We start from the raw sequence: 19899 nt of genomic DNA, 5'->3' as shown, positions 1-19899 counted from the left end.
GAAATACTTCAGTGGGAAAAATGACACTCATTTTTAGACAGAAGAAATCAAAAGTTGGGTTCACTCAACACCAAGAACATCCCACAATAAATGGAATTATTATTAAAAACCCCATTTGGAATAAAGATTGAATTGATCCACACACAAAAATGCAGCCAAATCCCTCTCCCAGCTCCTCCTTTTTCCAAATCTCCTTGGGATTTGAACTCTGATAAAAATATTTTGCAGATTTAAAGTCTTTCTATTGCACTGGAACCTGCAAATTAGGCACAAATCAGTGGATTTTAATGAAAAATGAATGTTTGTTACCTATAGATGGGGATTTGAAGGGGTATTTGTCAGGAAGGTCAACTCTAACTTTCCATACTCCACCTTCATATGGTGCTGCAAAGGAAAAAAAAAACAGGAATTAGACATTCCAGAGCATAAACAGAATTCCAGCATTTAGGAAAATCCACATTTTCATCTCTGGAAAAAAGCTCCCACAGCAAAAAGCTTTTTTTCTTTTCTGCCTCACATGATTTGAAGTGATCCTGGAAAGGATCTTGGCACAGAAATTAAAATTTAAAACTGATTAAAAACAAGCACTTTGAGATCATCTCATCTTTGGAGATGGTGCTGAATGAAGGTGGAAAAGTCATTTTCATGACAAAATCCATTGAATTTCCCACAACTGATGCAAGTTTTGCCAGGTCAGGAAAACTCAGGGATGCTGAAGGAATTTTTCCAGAGGGATGCATGTCCAGGAGGAAATTCCCTGGATTTCTCTCCATCCCCTTTAAATCTGCTCATCTCTTCCCTTCTGGAAAGGCATTTCCTCACTCCTCAACAAACCAATTTTTTTTGCTTGTTTGTTTTTTTGGGTTTTTTTGGCCCAAACTTACTTCCTTGTGGTCCATAAAACTTCACAACAAATTCGTTGAGTCCTCCCAGGATCGTGACCTCGTGTTTGCTCTCGATCCTGAGGCAGCAAGTCAAGGAAAAATCTTCAATCCAGAAAACAAAATCCATTCAATCCAAGTCCCTTGACTCAAATATTTAAAATATTTTGAGCCTCACACAGAATTTCAGTGTCCTGGCATGTCTAAGTGACCACAGCAGCACAATGATGGTGGTAAAAGTCAATTTTCCACCCAAACCTGCCCTGAGGAATTTTAGGATGAATCCTCAAAAGTTTTCCATGGTGTAAACTCAGATTTGGGAGATCACTGAGGTTGTTCTGAGTCTCTGCTTTGATAAATTCAATTTTTCCCTCCTACAGCTCCCATGCAAATCATGGCAATCTCACATTAATTTGACTTACAAGACCAAAATAACTCAAAAAAAACCCAAAAACCAAAAACATATTGGGAGAAACAGCATGAAAAGAACAACAGGAAGAAGGGAATACAAGAGGAAAGGCAGGAAATCTTTATTCCAAGACAATTAATGATGGTGTTTCAATGCTGAAACTTGATAAGGAATTCTGCTTTAAATCAGGATTAATGGATTGGGAATAATATCCTACAGCAATTACCTTTCATCAGTGGTCTGGGAATTAAAAGGGGAAGCAGGAGAAAATCAAAGTTTTTTTCCCACCTGAATTTCAGCTGCTCCCATTTCAGGGAAGGGGACATGGAATATTTTACACAAAATCCTTCACATCTCAGCAGGGGTTTGGCAGGAATGTTCCAGCTACAGGCAATTAATGATTTTTTCCATGATTTTTCACTCAGGTGGAAAAGTTTTCTTGTTTTCATGGCACCAAGTTTGCCCAGGACTGCAGGAATTCTTGATGAACTGAAATATTCCAAACTCACCAGGAAAAAAGAATCCCCACCTCAAGACCCCTAAATTTTAAATCACAACCTATAAAATCTGTTTTCTGTGAGCAGATCCCAGCCCTATCTCTGGGTTCCATCAGGATTTATTGCAATTCCTCGAGTTTTTAATTCCCAGATTTTCCCTACAGTGTCACCTCCAAAAAGGATTTGGGGACAGGAAAAATTTATGGTTGTTTTGGAATTTTCTTAGTTCAGCACCAGCTGCTCTGCCCTAAAATTCCCCAGCAAGGAGCTCACTGCACCCAGCTCACAAAGGGCAGATAAATACATAAATATAAAATATTTACATAAAATATATAAAATATTCATATTAATTAATCAAATAAATAAATAAGTATTTATATAATATTTCTATAAACCATAAATGCCCTCAGGGATGCTGTGTGCAATGATGGCCCTGAAAATGTTGAATTCTGGAGGATTTTCACACTCACCAGCAGCTTCATGGATCAGGTTAAACACAAATGGTTTTATTCTGGACTAAATCAAAATCAAATCCTGCTTAATAAAAACCAACCTGACACAGAGCTCCCTGAATTAATGCCAACTGTAAATTAAAGCTGAGTTTTCAAACCTGGTGTTGCCAAATTCAAAAAATACTCAGGAGCCACACAGGGCCACAATTGAACATGTGGCAAAGACCTAAAATTCCTACCAGAAAATAAATTTCTGTGAGTGAATTAGGTTAATTAGGGAGAAATATTGGGATGAAAGGTTTGGGAACAACAAATTTTTCCCTGTGAGGGCAGTGAAACAAATTGCCAGAGCAGCCTCTGGATCCCTGCCCATGGTTTGGGCTGGAATTGGATAATTTTTTAAGGTCCCATCCCACCCAAACCATTCCTGTTTAACTGAGGAGAGATTGAAAATAAAGTGAATTTCAGCAACAAAGCCCAAAAGTGAGGAATTTCATCCTAGGAATGAGGAATTCCATCCCAGGAATGAAGAACTCCATCCCAAAAATGAGAAATTGCATCCCAAAAATGAGGAACTCCACCCCAGGAATGAAGAATTCCACCCCAGGAATGAAGAATTCCACCCCAGGAATGAGGAATTCCACCCAGGAATCAAGAATTCCATCCCAGGAATGAAGAATTCCATCCCAAAAATGAGGAATTTCATCCCAAAAATGAGCAATTCCACCCCAGGAATGAAGAATTCCATCCCAAAAATGAGGAACTCCACCCCAGGAATGAAGAATTCCATCCCAGGAATGAAGAATTCCATCCCAAAAATGAGGAATTTCATCCCAAAAATGAGGAACTCCACCCCAGGAATGAAGAATTCCACCCCAGGAATGAAGAATTCCACCCCAGGAATGAAGAATTCCATCCCAGGAATGAAGAATTCCATCCCAAAAATGAGGAATTCCATCCCAAAAATGAGGAATTCCATCCCAGGAATTCAAGAATTCATCCCACTTCATCCAGAATTTTTTGGGAAGACAATTTTGGAAGATCTTTTTTTTTTGGACCACCCCAATCTCTCTGCTCCCACATTCTCCCCCATTGCTCTTCTCATCAGCCAAATTTACAAAAAAAACCTCCAATAAATTAATGGATAAATCAAATTTTACCACTCCTGATTGCAGGGGTTCATCCTGGAAGGAGTCAAGCTCCCAGCTACAAACTCAACCCTAAAATGTTTCAAAACCATCACCCAAATCCCTTCTAAGACTTTTATCTCATCACCTCAGGATGCCAAAAAAAACCAAACCAAACCAAACAAAAAAACCAAAAAAACCAAAAAACCACCACAAAACAAACAAACAAAAAAACCCCAACCAAACAAAACACAAACAAAAAAAAAACCCCAAACAAACAAAATCACAAAAAAAAGCAAAACAAAAAAAAAAAAATCAACAGCAAAAAAAACCAACAACATAAAAAAAAAAAAACAAAAAAAACCCACAAAAAACCCAAAAAAACCCCAACAGTGGAAAAATCAAGGGAAAAAGAAAAATCTGGATACCAGCCGGATTTTTAAATTCAAAAGCCACAGAAATGAGGAGTGCTGAGGACTTCAAAATAAATTAACTCAATCTCAGGATTATGAAGAGAATTTTAACATCAGTAAATATTGGGAATATTGAGATGATGCTATGGAAACTTGATTTTAAATATCACCTTGGAGATACCCAAGGGAATTTTTCAGGTTTCCTGCTCCCTGTTGGGATCAAGGTTCTGCTTTCTGGGCTGAACTCATCAGAATAAAAAGCAATTTAAATAATTTTGGGGTTTTTTCTACATCAGGACAAAAATCTCCACAAAAACTTTAAAATCTGGACTGTGAGGACAAGGAAAAAAGTGGCCACTGTGGATTTTGGCTGTTTCAGAGTCAAATTCTCATTTCCTCATCCTCATGCAGGGCCACCCATCACTGCAGGGCTGGATTTCCCCTGCAGCAATTAAAAAAAAATAATTAAAAAATTGTTAGGATTTGACTTCCCACCCAGATGTCCCCAAATCCCAGATGAACATCATGGCCTGCAGATGGTTTGTCTGTTCACAGGGTTGAGTGTTTTTTTCCTGGCAAATATTTAACTAAAAAAAAAATCTTTTCATTAAGTTTCTATAAAATTAACATTAGTTACAAGCTTGGGAAAATGAGTTTTCCAGTTAAAAATATTCAGTGAGCAACACAAATGGCCAAGAGCAGCCCTGAGCCACAGAGGAGCAGAAAACTGGAATGAAAAATTAAATTGTGGATTTATCTGGGGGTTATAAGTGAAGTGAGAGATGGGTCATGATGAGGAATTAAGTAATTTTTAAGGTTCTCTGTCATTTCCTCTGTTATTTAGATATTTATCTGCAGGTGAAGAACATCACCAAAGAAACCATCCTGAATTTGTAGAAAAATAAACACCACACATGAATGTATTTAAAAATAAATTTAAAAAAAATCATCCAGCTCTGCCACTTAAGCAGAGAAACTGCCTTTGAGCAAATAAGTCAGTGTATTTTGTCATTTTTAAAAGGTGAGTTATAAAAAGTAATTTATAAAAAGTGATTTAAAAATGAGATTAACACCCAGCCAACTCATTTTTTTTTCCCATTGTGAAGAGTTTTCCACCACCTGCTCTATGGAAATTCAGGGTGTCAGAGGTGTGAATCCTTCTGAAGCCTTTGCACTAACATCAATTAGCATCATTAGTGCAACTGATACTTATTCATGTTTATTTTCTCACAAAGGCAGATGAGCAACAGCAACCTGAGGATTTCCTGAGCTCCAGGAGTGTGGGAAGCAAAGGGCAAGTTCAGCTCAGCCCCTCCCTCCCTCCTTCCAAGCTTTGCCTCCTCCAAAATCCCTCCAAAATTTCCTGCTGCACCTGAAACCACAGCCAGCACCAGGGGGTTGATGCTTGATGGAATATTTATCCATATTTTTCCTTTATCCTTATTTTCCATTTATCCTTATTTATCCCTATTTTCTCCAATTCCCTGCCCATAACTCACTTTTCATTTCCCTCAGGCTCCTCCAGCCCTGCAGGACACCAGAAAAAAAAAGGACTTTTAGAAGTTAAAAAGGTTATAAAGGTCACCAAAAATTTTAAAAAAAATATATATTTCTGGGAAGTAGCAAGAGGTGGATTTTTAGCACTTGAGTTGTTGCAAACCTTGGGTCCCCTGATCCCTGGGACAAGTGACCCTCCTTGCTCTGTTTGCTGCCAAAAACCCCCTGGAGGGACAGGAATTGTGAATTAATAATGAACAGCATCCTGTGCCTGCCTGCTGAGTTTTTCTTTTATTGCACACAAGAGTTTCCTTGTTGGAAATGCAGCTTTGATTGGGGGGAAAAAAACCATTCCTGGCCATTTCTCTACCAGGTTTTACCTGTCTGAGGCAAGAAATCACACAAGAAAAAGAATTCTTCAATTATTCCACAGGCATCCCTCCCAATTCCACATGATGACAAATTCCCCACCTTGCTCACCACTGACCCCATTAAAAGGAATTTTCCTGGGAACCAAAAGGCACCTTTGGGATGAAAATGGGGATTTGGGGAGAAGGAAATGCTGTTCCAGCAAAGTTTCCAGCCTGCCTTGCTTTCTCTGGAGCTCCTGATTTCCACCTGGCTGATTTCCACCCATCTTTGTGCCAAGAAATCCAAATAATAAGGAGAAGGTAGAAGGAAAAATCAGCTTTTCCCTGGAGACACTTTGCAGAGCAGCTGGCTGCTGTGAAGCCAGCACAAATCAAGTCAGCATTTTCTTCCACTCCAACCTCAAAATCTGGTTTTTCCTTCCCCAGAAACACCACAGGAAGATGAGGTGCATCCCATTCCATGCTGGATAGAGCAGCACTGCACTTTTCCACAGAAAATAAATCAACTCACTGCCCTCCTCAACTCTCTGTGGCTCCCTTAAAAAGTTTCAACTTGAGAAAAAAAGGGAGAAAATACATATTGGATTTTTTTATCCATGAAAGGAGTTGGGAAGGGGCTCAGCCTGGAGAAAAGGGGGATCAGGGGGGACCCTGTGGCTCTGACAGGAGGGGACAGTCCCAGGAACAGGAGAGGGAACAGCCTCAGGGTGGGACAGGGGAGGTTTAAATTGGATTTTGAGAAAATTCCTTCATGGAAAAGGTTGCAAAGCCCTTTGGGAGTCCCCATTCCCATTTCCAAGCCATGTGGATGTGGCACTTGGGGACATGGGGCAGTGGTGACATTGGCACTGCTGGGAAAGGTTGGAGTGGATGATCTCAGACAAAATGATTCCATGATCCTGCTGTTTTATATTTTATATTTTGCATTTGAAAACAGATTGGAACAGACTTGTCCAGAAGTGTTTTCAGCTTCCACAGGATGGGCCAATTCTGAACTGCAGTGGTGGCACCAGGAATTCCCTCCCTGAAACCAGGACCTGGAGTCCTGGCAGGGAAATGCATCAATCAGGGTGAGAGGCTGGCACAGGAATTTTAAAGGGAATTTGGAATAAAACTGGGATTAATAAAGCTGAAGTGATGTCCCTGTGTGTGACCACAAGATTTCCTAAAAAAATCTCAGGAAAAGCCAAACAGGAACCCAAGAGGTGCAATCAACACTTAATTAAATGAGCAAACTCTAAATACATCCCACTTCTTCTGGGATAACTAGAGAGAGGCAAAAAAACATCCCCAAAATTCAGCTCTGCCCTGATGCCTGAGCTTCCTAGGAGAATTCAGTGAAATAATCAGAATTCCCAGGAGAATTCAGTGAAATAATCAGGATTCCCAGTGTGAGTTTCAGCTGGATGCAGCAGCACTGAGGATGGACCTGAGCTGAAGCACCACTCTCAGTGTTTTTTGCATCACTCCAATCTCCCACCCAGAGAAATGGTTTCCATGGAGATGGGACACACTGCTGGAATTGAGTGTTTCATGTACAAATAATCAACTTCTCAAAGCAGCCAGAGATTTCAAGTGTGTTTTCAGAGAAATAGCAGAAGGAGAAAATATAATATTTGCTTTTTTTTTTCTTTTTTTTCCAGGTGTGCTGGTAACGGTTCATTTCCTCTTTGGGAGGATTCAAGAAGTGCTGAAACTCTTGAGAAAGAGAAACCACAAGACTGAGTGTGACCCAAACCTGGGCTAGATCTGACACCAAAACTAAGATTTAAGTGGAATTTTAGGGGCTGGGCCTCATCACATGATTTACAAGAATGCAGCAGGTCTGTTAAAAGCAGATTTGATATATTCAAATACTTCTTCATTTTAGTCTTCAGGGGAAAAAAAAAAAAAAAGTATTATTTTAAGATGTGGCTTTTTCCCTTAAGGGGAGTTTGGTTTCTGTAGGTTTTACTGATTTTTTTTTTTTTTGTAGGTTTTACTGAAATGCTTCTTTTTTTTTTTTGTAGGTTTTTCTGAAATGTTGGGTTTTTTTGCTCACAGAAACCTCCAGAATAATTCAGAGCACCTCAGCAATAGTGACATGAAGCCCCAAAGGGACAAACATCCATCTCCTCCTGCTGGAAAACCCTTGGGATGAGATGTTGGCACTCAAAGCAGATGCACAAGAGTTTTTTGGCAAAAGCTTATTTAGAGGGGAAAAAAAAAAATAAAAAAATCTAGAATTATGTCAAGGTCTTGATTTTCAACAAGATAAAAGAGTTTCGTGGCAGGAAGGAGAAAAGTGCCAAAGGAAATGTTTGAAGCTTAAAAATAATAATAAATAAGAAAATAATAAATATTTGAAGCTTAATAATAATAATAATAATAAATAATAGTAAATAACAAAAAAAATTTGAAATCAAGCTTAAATTTAGCTTTGGCAGAGAGCAGGTCCAGTTCTGGAGGTGGATTCCACATCCTCTCCTTGCATCCAAAAAATGCTCAGCTCAAACTCCAGCCTAACCCTGATTTAAGGAAGGGTGAGACCAGGCAATCCTGAAAACTGGTTTAATGAACACTCCATGCTGAGATGCTTCAAGAACAATCAGGTCTGGGAGAAGCTTCCCCCAAAAAAACTGAACCTTGAGCTGCCAAATCATCACAAGGGGGAGGAAACACTTCCCAAGTCCTGCTCAGGACAATCCTGGGGGATTTTTGTTGTCCTGCTCCCCAGGCCTCCCCAACACCAAGGAAAATAGAATTTTATCCACTGTGGAGTTGTTTTGCAGAGTTCCAACCCCACCAGAAATTCTCAGAAATTTTCTTGATTCTACTTGCAGCAGGTTTTTTTTTTTTTAATCATGGTTTTCAGAACCAATGATTGAAATTCCAGCCTGGGCAAGCTGAGCTTAGCTCTAAACCAGACTCAGAGCTCATGTGAAAATGAGGCTCACAAAGCTGCTTCAGCTTTCATTCATCAATAATTGGATTTTGTGCTTAAAATCCAAACTGCCAGCAGGGAGCTGCCTCTCACCCAGGTATTTTCTGCTCCAGCCACAGCAGCAATAAGCTCTCCCAAAGGTATTTTTGGGGGGATTTGTCCCCTGAAGAAGAAGAAAGAACAACTGGTATCTCATAGAATAATAAAATTTGGGTGGGAAGGGATTTGCAAAGCATCCAGTGCCACCTTCCACTGTCCCAGGGTGCTCCAACTCCATCCAACCTGGTCCTGGATAATTCCAGAGATCCCTGTGCCAAGGTTTCACCACCCTCACAGTGAAGAATTTCTTCCTAAAATTTAATCTAAGCTTATCCTCTCCAGTTTTAGGCTGTTCCCAGCTGTTTGTTCCAGCCAGAAGCTCCTGCAGTTCTGAGATTTCCTGGCTCTTACCTGCCAATCCTCAAAGAAAAGAGCTTTAAAACAAATCTCCAAACCCACTGGGATTTCTCCAGCATTGGTGGAAGAAATAAAAGCCAGCTGAATGTGGAAATTAGGCCTGAGATTAATCCAATTCCTTCAGCCTAAAGTAACACAGAGGAAAATCCTGGTTTGGCCTCACTGGTGATTTCCCAACATCCAGGCTGAAAAAACTCCACCAGCTCCAGGTGGTTTTTTCACAGGGTGGATCATTCCTGAGGCAGCTGGGGGATTTTTTTTGTTCCTTTCAAAACACTATTAAAATGATAAATAATATTTTCAAGGAGAAGTGGAAATTCTGCTCTGCTGATTCTCAGGTGCAGCAGACAAGGCACGGAGCAGCTCAAAAATCAGGATGAACATCAAGCCTGTGCAAGGGGCTTCCACCCAAAATTCTTCTTTGAGTGCTGAGGCAACAGCCACACTTTGGAAAAGCTCCTTTGAAACCCATTTGCAGTGGATGGGATTTGTTCCCTTCCCTCCCTGCCAGAACTTCCAGAGGGGTCAGATTTGCTTCTCCCCTTCCTTGGCTTTGTTCAAAGTGTTTTAAAGGAGCAGCACAGGCAGGATTTACACACAATTTCATTGAGTTTTGAGCACAAACTCCAAACCTGAATCACAGATCTGGTGAAGTTAGAACCACCATAATTTCCCTGTTTTCTCTCACACCAAAGCAGAAAAACCCCCAAGTGATTTAGGAACAAGCACCCTGGTTACAACACTGAAATTTACACAATTTTCTTTCTTTCCAGGTCACCTGCAACATAAAAACACCACAAAGCCACAGGTCAGGAAAGTGCAGGTCAGTGTTGCTGGAGGAAAAGGTGCAGGAGTTTCCTGCATGCAGAAATTCCTGCAGCAATCCAACATGCCACAGTCACAGCTATTAAATCAATTATCCTCTTCATCCTTCCAAAGGAATGAGGGCAATGGGGCACTGTGGCTTCCCCAGTGCATCCCATAAACACATCCAAACATCCCAGGGCTGCTCCCTGAATTTTGCCCAGTGTCTATTTTAATGGCCACATTTATAAATTTCATCATTTAATAATAAATTTATTCACTTAATGAATACATTTGAGTTGATCACTTGACTCTGGCAAGTCAGGTGGGATTCCACTGCACTGATCAGTGCTGAGAAAATACAAATACACAATTTCCAAGGTTGGCTCAGTACAAGGAGTTCCCACCCACCAAGCCATTAATTGGAAAAGTGGAATCACAGGCTGGTCTGGGTTGGAATGGACTCTCAAACCATCCAGTTCCACCTGCAGGGACACCTTCCTCTACTCCATATTGTTCCAAACCCAACCCAACTCTGCTTTAAATGTCAATTAAAAAGACTGACAATAGGCAGTTAATCACCAAACCACCTGCAAGAAGTTCATTTAATCACTAAATCATCTGCAAAAAGTACAATTTTCTTTTCCTCCCTCTGGATTTGGTTGGGTAAGTGGGAATTGTGTGTGAAAAGTTTGTTTTAACACAGCAAACCTATTTTAGGCAATCAGATCATCTTGAAGGTTCCTACCACCCCAAAAAATTCATTTCATCACCTAACTTAAAATCTTCCTTCTTTCCAGTCACCTGCAACACAAAAACACCACAAACCCACAGACCAGGAAAGTGCAGGTCAGTGTTGCTGGAGGAAAAGGTGCAGGAGTTTCCTGCATGCAGAAATTCCTGCAGCAATCACCAAAGGCAGGAGTGGAGGGTGCCCAAATCTCAGGGTAGTTGTCATGCTGAAGGCAGGAATGGTAAACAACTATTTTTTAAATTTTTTTTCAATGGTTTTCAGGTTTTGGAAACTTCTTTTGCTCAGCAGCTGCAGCAGAAGCAGAAGGAAAAGGTTCAGGTTGGGATTTCTGTGACTATGGGAAGCTTCAGCATTTAGCAGGAAGGAAAGGATGAAAATCATGGAATGGTTTGGGTGGGAAGAGACCTTAAAGCTCATCCACATCCTGGCTGGGCAGGAATTCCCTCTCAACTTCCCATCTAAAACTCCCCTCTCTCAGTTTATGGCCATTCCTGTCCCTCCAGCCCCTTCCAAATTCCTCTCCCTCCTTTTTTTAAGGCACTGGGAGGGTTCATTAAACCCATTTTGGTACAACTGGAAGAGAGAGAAATTGGAATTTTGTTTTATAACAAGAGCAGAGGGTGTTGGTAAAACACAGAACACAAACTCCAGGCAGATTTATCCAAAACAATCTCCAAGATGTAGAGGGGGGAGGGCTGCAGAATGATTGGGAAATTTCCCTGGGAGAGTCTGGAAGCTCTTGGAAATAAAATTTCCTACTCAGAAGCACCAAATCCACTTTTGAGAGAGGGAAACCAGGAGAGAGGGGTGAGTTTGTACCTGCTGGAATCAGGAACAGCTCATCCTCACTCCTGAGCCAGTTCTAGCACTTCTGCTCTGCCTTAATTATCCCACTTCCCTCCCTAATGAGAGAAAGGCAGAGCCCAGGGGAGCTTCACAAATCAGCCATCCCTGAATTTATGTCCTCGTGTTTTGCAGGAAGAAAAACTCACCTGGAGGTTTCCTGCAGGAATAACAATACCTGAAGGTTTGTTATGTGGATTAAAAAAAAAAAAAAAAAAAAAATACCAGCAGTCAATTTAAAATGGAAGTTGAGGTTTGGGTTCTGGAACACACCCCAGAGTGTCAGGATAAATGGTGGTGTCAGGATATTTAGGCTGAGCTTTCTCATAATTAGTTAAACTCAGCTGAAACAGAAGATTCCTTGACATCATCTCTTTGAATCACCATTATAGAAGAGACAAAGGAGCACCACTGCCACTGCACTAAAAACTAATTAACAGTTTGGTCGTTAGCAGGTGCAGCTGCCTGAAAAGTGGGATTTTGTCACCCAGTTTGAAGTGTCTCCTCCTTCAGAGAGGAGCTGATAAAAAGCCCCTGAGTTTTCCCCAGCACAGAACAAAAACCCTGGAGCCGACCTCTGCCAGATGCTCTGAATTCCAGGTGACCTCCCAGAGCCAGCCAGGCTTTCAAAAACTCACATTTATCACAGCCTTCTGAAATAAATCAGAATTAAGCAGCCTTGACACACTTGAAGCTGTTTTGGAGGACAATATTACTAATCCACACACAAAAAAAATAAAAAAAAATTTAAAAATTCAACCCCAATTAACCAGTGTGCTGCTGCAAAGAACCTGCACCAACCAAGGAAATGAAAATAAAGACAACTTGGAATTACAGATCCAGCACACTGCTCCCAGCAATTTTCCCTTATGCTGCCACAGTGACTTATTTTCCTTCCCTTTACTCATCTCTGCCATTTGACAATTTTACCAGAGATGTGGGGCTTGGGAAGGAAAAAAAAAAATAAACTAGAAAAAGTGGGAATGTTCCTTACTTGAGATAAATGTAAAGGATAATGAGAAAAATGGTTTTCTCCTTTTACCCTAAACTGTCCCCACCCTAAACCTAAATCTCCCAGTTGTGCAAGTCACAGTTTTCACAGACAAAAATGGGACTTTGGGATCCAAAACCTTCCTCTTCTGGCTCATAGGTTAAATTTAGCCCAGCCTGGTAATGACCTAAAAAGCAGCTGATGTGGGTTTCTGTGGCAGCTCCAGCCACTTGCTGAGACAGGGATGTGCACGTGGCACAGTCCTGCTGCCTCCTGGCTGACTTCAGGAGACCCAAAATGGGAAATGTGGGTGTTTATTTCATACCTGGACACAAAAAAAATCTGTTTCTGATTCATGCTGTGTCCTGAGAGAATTCAGGGAATGTTCCCCACCTTCTTTCAGGGTTTTTTTTTTTTGCTGTTTGAAGCACCTTGAAAAAGAGTATCAAAGCCTTCAGCATCCCACCTGTTCCTGGAAAAAGTTTTATTTCCTGTCACTTGGAAATTAAACAAAATTTCCAAAGGATTATGGAGTTCTCCCATCTCATTTTTCACCTCTGGTGCATTCCAAGCCTGGAGAAAACCAGCAAGAGAAAATCAGACACAGAATATCCTGAAATGCCTTAAGGACACTGAACTTGGGGTGGCAACAGAGAAATCTGTGACTCTGGAAAGCACCAAGAGCCACAGAGGACAATTTAAACTACTCAGTCTGGAAAAAAAAATCCAAAATTCTTTCAAAAAATCCCATTAATGCATCTCCTGAGCCTGCAGAATCCTGTTATATCCCAGCCACACTGAGCAGGAAGCCCCTGCAAAAAGATGAAATTCAAAAAGAAGCAAACTACAGCAAATTCAACATTTATCAGCACAAGATTAAAATTTGCCTCTACCAAGACAGAGATGCTGGTTCACACTCAAAGCAGGCAATTATTATGGGGTGGAAGCAACATTTATGATTCCCTACAACAGGTTTGTAGTGTTGGAACAAACTTTTCACACACAATTCCCACTTATCCAACCAACTCCAGAGAAAAATTAATGGGGGAAAAAAAAAAGCCCCAAATTGCACAATATTGAGAAGAGGCACCAAAATCTCTGCACAAACCCCCCAAACCCATTTTTTGCTACATTTAAACAGTGTAACAAGGAAATCTTTGCTTAGAGCTCAGCTAAGAAATGCTGCTAAATGAGGAAAAATACTGCTTTTTTTTTTTTTTTTTTTCCCCAGAGAACTGATACTCTAAAAGCTCAGGCAGTTTAGGACCACACCTGAGAAGCTGCAAGAATCAAGGTGTGAGTGCAGAATTACCAAACACATCCTTGTCCTCCACAACTTATTCCCTAAATGTGGAAAATGGGAATTTAGCACCAGGAGGGGCAGATGGTTTAAATGCAGAGCTTTGCAGATTTCCTGATTTCAGAGCAAAAGCAGAGTTGTGGCAAATATTGAAATGCAAATTAGAGGTTCCTGCTCATCAGCTCATCAATTTTTAGGGGATTTTTGTTTCATCTGGCAAGGATTTGACTTCAAGCAATGACCAAGGTTCAGTTTAACTGATTTGGGATTCCATGTGGGAATATTTCTTCTGGGAGGTTTGAGGCATTTCCCACTCCTGTCACTTCTTTTGGGTTTTCCCCACGTGTAAAACAAACTAATTTTACCTCCAGCCCAGTTTGCAGAATGTGGTTATTTATTTTCTGGGGAATTTTTGTTCCAAACCAGGCAAATATTTAAAATTATCTTTTCATGGCAACACCAAATAAACCATGAAGTAATAAAAGTAAGGTGCAGCTTTCTCAGCACTTGTGAGCACGACAAAATCTGTTTAAATCCAAGAGCCTGGAGCTTTAGAGGAGGCACAGGAGTTGAAAAAAGCATGGAGCAGCTCCAGGGTGAGTTAACACCTCCTCACATACCTTCCCTTTCAAGGAACACAAGCTTTGGCTCTGACTTAGCAGGATCTGATTTCTGACATCCCAACTTTTCAACCCAGACCCTTCTGAGAGCACATTCTCCTGTTGGGATCTGAGCTTTCTCCAATATCCAGGCACAGATTCCTGCCCTGAGCCAGGAGGATTCAGTTATCAACCTTGTTAAACAAAGCACTGATCATTCAGTTTCCTTATTTCCACTGCTTCCCTCAATTCAACACTGACACAGCCCCCAAAGGGGAAAAAAAAAATATAAATAAACAGTGGGAAACAAAAAGTAGGAGCAGCAGGGAATAAATCAGTATAACCACACTGAGTCACCTCAGAGATGTGACATTCCCAGGATAACTGCAAAGAGTGTTCCTTTATTTCAGCCCTGGTGATTTTGGAATTGAGGATTCCCAAATGTTGGAATCAGTGAGTTGGGGTCTCTCTGAATTCTTCAGAGAAATCACAGTGCAGGGATTGAGTAAGTTTTAGAGTGAGTTCTGATGTTTTTAGTGAGTAAAAGGTCTCAAATGCCACAGTAGCAGAGAGTTTTCTAGTGAAGGTTGAAACATATTGATATACAGATTAAAAAAATTTAAAAAAAGAGGGGGAAACATCAGAACTCACTCTAAGACTTATTCAATCTGAAGAATTCAGAGACCCCTGACTCACTGACTCCAACACCCAAAGCCACCCCCAAATCCAAAATCAATCCAAACAAAGCCCCTGCTGGTTTCTAAACCTGATTTTGTGTTGAGAGAGCTCCTAAAATCCATCAGCCCAGCCAAGGGGGGAGAAAAGATCCATGGGCACAACATGAGCTCAGCAGCAAAGCAGCCAGGCCATTGTGAGCTCTAAAACCTGCCATGTGAAACCAGCACCAGCCCTGCTGCCTTTGGAGATCTCAGGGGGAAGGTCACCCAGTCTGAATTAATGGCATCAGACACAAGAAAAACAAAACCAGCTCCAGTTGCCTTCAGTAGAAAAAAGGAGAGGGTGGTTTCCCCTGATGGAGCAGCTTTTATTGGATTTAGCAGCAGGGAGAAACCTCTCTCCCTGTTCCCAAAAAGGAAGAAAAATCAGGGAGATAAAAGGATAATTAAATATATATACATATAGCTTAAAAAGGATTTTCACTGAATAAATGAGTTTGGGAAGAGTCAGGAGGCAAAGGCAAGTTCTGGGCTGTGTTTTTCACTAATTCCATGTCTTGTTCTTGCTGTCCAGCCAAGTGTGGGGTTCCCATCCCTGGGAGTGGCCAGGGCCAGGCTGGGAACCCCTGGGACAGTGGGAAGTGTCCCTGCCATGGTTTGGGTGGGAACTGGATGAAATTTAAGTTCCTTTCCACTCAAACACCCCATGATTCCATGTTCTGCTCCTCTCAGTGCAGATCTCCCTAAATTATATTTTTAAAAGCCATCAGTTCCACACCCCAAATGCATTTGAAAGCTAAACCTGGTCCTTCTCTAACTAAAAAAAAAAAAAAAATGTTTGGCTTCACACCACTCACACACCACTGAGCAAGGCTTAAAGGAGCAGCTTCATTTCATAAAAACAAGAAGAGTTTTAATTTTAACCCTTCAACCATGGCCATGCTGCTGACACAAGAGCTTCAGAGCCCAGTTTTAAAAGAGAATTTTCATTTAGAAACTCCTTTAAGAGCAAAATGATTTTCAATTTCTGCTCAGACAAGCCAGGCTTGTGTTCTCATGCAGTTTTCCTGCTGCACAAATGGGGTTGTCTCCTCAGAGCAGGCCTGGACCTGCCAGAGACAAAACAAAGCACCACAGCCCACAAAAAAAAAAAGAAAAAAAAAAAAAAATTGCCAGCGTGGTTAAGTTAATAATTTATCAATCTTTTCAACTTTGCATCCATTAATCCAGCAGGGTGGAAGGTCAATCCAGGACACTCAGGCTCAGTATCACACACTGGATTTTACTTTTTCAGGGGTAATGTTTGGTAAACAGCTGATCCTACCTCCAAAATCTGTTTTGTTTTATCAAAATCCTGGATTTTACAGCCAGCCAGGGTCTGTCCCTGGTGCAAACATCCTTAAAGTTGATTTAATTTTGAATCCTGGCTGCAGAGCCTGGATTTTTCCTCCCTCAATCCCATTCTTTTATTATTCAGGTCCTGTCCTTCCCTCCCATTCCTGTCCCAAACCAGCCTTTGGAAAAAAAAATAATAAATCCACACACCAGTGCCTAGAAACAATCAGCTGTGACACTGAGGAGGCAGCCAGGAACTGCACAGCTCTAATTTCCACCCCTGCCACTGCTCAAAGGCAGGTAAAAGCCCCTTGGAATTTGGCAAATAATGCAAAATTTATTTAATCATCAACTGTCAGCTTTTCACCTCAACCTTTCACAGGGAATGACACAAAAGCTCCAGGGTGAAGCTCCTCTAAAAGGCAGCAACTGCCATAAATGTAGAGTTTCCCCAAAGAAAACATGAACAAATTCAAACCATTCATTTTTAAGGAAATAACAGCAAAAAAAACACCCCAAACAATTAAATCCAGAGATTGCAAAACCTTTCAGAATAATCCATCCAGACACTCTTATTTGTACAATCCCTAAATAAAAATAATATTTGATGCAGTTTTTCTTGTAGTGATTCCAAGGAAAGCACACACAGGGAGATGCAGCAATTTGTGGAAAGCAGAATTTGACCCTTAAAAAAAAAAAAAAAAAATTCAGAATGGTTCTATTCCTTCCTCAGGCTGAGTCACAAATATTTGGGAGTCTCCATCACCCTAAGGATGTCCAACCCTGCTCTGTAATTCCCAGTTTAAAGGGATTAAAGTGGATCCACTGATGTGCAACACCCTCATGCCAAGTGATTTGGCATCTCCTGGAAGGATGCATCAATTTATTCCAGGGCATCTGAAGTGATTTAAGATTTAGAGGATGGGCTCTTGGAAAGCTGCAAAATAAAAATAGTGGCCAAGTCCTGCATTCAGCATCATTACTGGATAGACAAGAAGCAGCAAAATCATTTTGCAAGAGATTAAATCCATCCTCAATCTCAGAGGAGGTTGGGAGAGTGAAAATGAGAGAAAAATTGGAGGTGAAGGGATGGAAAAATCTGGGAAGAGATTGTCTTGGTGATGGAGAGTGAATCCTTGCACTCCTCTCCAATAACCAGGTGACTCCACACCAAGGCACAAACACCTCTGAGCATCCCAAGAAGGTACAAAAAAAAATTAAATAATTAAAAATTAAAAAAAACAAAGCAAATCCCAGCCAGGAGCTCATCCAGAGGCTCCTGCTGGAATCCAGTGGAAGGTGGGATGATCCTTCAGTCACGAGAGTTTTGCTTTGGTGAGGAAAAAAACACAAAGAGCTGGAGCTCTGTGCTCATGATTCCAGAAATCCATGGACAAAATCCACAGGGGGGAAAGGAGCCAGTGAAAGGAGGGAAGCTGAATGAACACAGCAAGACACACAATGGCCTCTGATACACACACCCACAGTTATAATTCACATTTGATATTAAAAAAAAGAAAACACCTCTGACTTAAGCAGACAGTGAAAACAGGAGGGATTTGGCTGGGAATCTGCTCCATATGGGAGCCTGTTGATAGAACTTTTCCCTTTTTGTTTTCTTCTTTTTTCCCCCCTAAATTTCAAGTCCTGATAGATTTTTCCTCCTCTTTATTTCCTTGGGTTTTATTCCTGTTGATAGAACTTTCCCCTTTTTGTTTTCTTCTTTTTTTTCCCCCCTAAATTAAGTCTTGAGAAGACTTTTCCTCCTCTTTGTTTCCTTGGGTTTTATTCCTAGATTAAAAGCCTTGATAGACTTTTTTCCCATTTTGTTTTCTCTTTTTTTTCCCCCCAAAATTCCAAGTCCTGATAGATTTTTCCTCCTCTTTATTTCCTTGGGTTTTATTCCTGAACTGGAAGTCTTGACAGACTTTTCCTGTCTTTGTTTTCTTCTTTTTTTCCCCTCTAAATTAAGTCTTGAGAAGACTTTTCCTCCTCTTTGTTTCCTTGGGTTTTATTCCTAGAATAAAAGCCTTGATAGACTTTTTTCCCTTTTTATTTTCTCTTTTTTTTTCCCCAAAAATTTCAAGTCCTGGTAGATTTTTCCTCCTCTTTATTTCCTTGGGTTTTATTCTAAACTGAAAGCTTTGATAGCTTTGTTTTCATTTTTTTCCCTTTAATTTCAAGTCTTGGTAGATTTCCCCCCCTCTTTGTTTTCTTCTTTTTTTTTCCCCTTAATTTCAAGAAAATAAACAGGAGAAAAGTTTAGCAAGGTTTTTAATCTTGGAAAAAACAACCAAGGAAATAAAGAGGGGGAAAAGTCAATCAGGTCTGGAAATTTAGGAATAAAACCCAAGGAAATAAAGGGGGAAAGTCTAGCAAGACTTGAAATTTAGGAAACAAAAATAAGGAAATAAAGAGGTAAAAAAAAAAATCTATCAAGACTTGAAATTTAGGGAAAAAAAGAAAACAAAGCTATCAAGACTTTCAGTTTAGGAATAAAACCCAAGGAAACAAAAAAGGGGGAAAATTCTATCAAGAATTTCAGTTTAGGAAAAAACCCAAAGAAATGAAGAGGAAGAAAAGTCTATCAGGACTTGAAATTTAGGGGAAAAAAAGAAGAAAACAAACAGGGAAAAGGTCTATTAAGACTTTTAATTTAGGAATAAAACCCAAGGAAATAAAGGGGGAAAAGTCTATCAAGACTTGAAATTTAGGGGGAAAAAAAGAAGAAAACAAAGAGGGAAAAAAATCTACCAAGACTTTAAGATTAGGGAGAAAAAAGAAGAAAACAAAGAGGGAAAAAGTCTATCAGGACTGGAAATTTAGAAAGAAAAATTCCAGGGAAACAAAGGGGGGAAAAAAAATCAAAACTTTCAGTTTAAGGAGTTCTTTGCTTTTTTTTTTTTTTTTTTTTTTTTTTTTCCCCAGGACACAGGGCAGGGAATCTCCTGCAATGATTTGGGTGTGAACTCTGAGAAAAACCTTCCAGGATTTCCTCCCTCAGCTTCCAGACTATCTGCTCCTTATTTAAGGGTGAGTTTGAAGGAAAAATTATTTTAAAAAACCCCCAAAATATTAAAAAAACTCAACCACCATTTAATGCCAGTGCAGGATGGTGAGCAGAACACTTTCCATGAAGATTAAATGCAATTTTCACCTAGTAAATGGAACAATACAGGGTCTTATCAAGGGGCATCTCCTGTTTTATCCAAAATCTTGGGATTTGCAGGATCAGCTCCTGCTGCTGAGAAATGCTGAGCACGTGGGAGTCACTCAGGGAGATGTTTCCAAAAGCTCACCAGGATTGTAAAATAGTCATGATGACACTTAAAAACAATCCCCTACTACAAATCCAGCACTAGGAAAGCCAGGAAAAACAGCTGGCACAACCTCCTGCACCCCAGGACATCATTTTACAAGGAATGGCTGTTTTTCATGAAATCCCCTGATCACTTTTGGGGTTTGGAAACTGTTAGCACAAAGAAAACACCTCTAGAATTTGATTAATCAGTATTTAGTGCTCTGATGGCACTTCAGAACTGGGAATCTGGGAAGCATCATTTTGCCAGA

At 40.4% G+C, this 19899-nt stretch overlaps 1 protein-coding gene across 2 annotated transcripts in view; it reads right to left on the bottom strand.

Annotated features, from left to right (window-relative positions):
• UBE2H (ubiquitin conjugating enzyme E2 H) overlaps positions 1 to 19899 on the bottom strand; it is a 35258-nt gene that overhangs the window by 9740 nt on the left and 5619 nt on the right. The window contains exons 1-3 of one of the 2 annotated variants that reach the window (XM_079303725.1): positions 5279 to 5297; positions 885 to 986; positions 310 to 384 (exon numbers count right to left, since the gene is read on the bottom strand). In XM_079303725.1, the coding sequence (XP_079159851.1) occupies positions 310 to 384; positions 885 to 986; positions 5279 to 5285 (184 nt within the window). In that variant the 5' untranslated portion in view covers positions 5286 to 5297. Of the gene's footprint in view, positions 1 to 309; positions 385 to 884; positions 987 to 5278; positions 5298 to 19899 lie in introns of those variants that run through there. The other variant, XM_079303724.1, reaches the window with a different exon arrangement.

The sequence above is a fragment of the Erithacus rubecula genome, assembly GCF_903797595.1.
Source record: "Erithacus rubecula genome assembly, chromosome: 4".
NCBI lineage: Eukaryota > Metazoa > Chordata > Aves > Passeriformes > Muscicapidae > Erithacus > Erithacus rubecula.
This window is presented reverse-complemented; position numbering and strand designations above follow the sequence as displayed.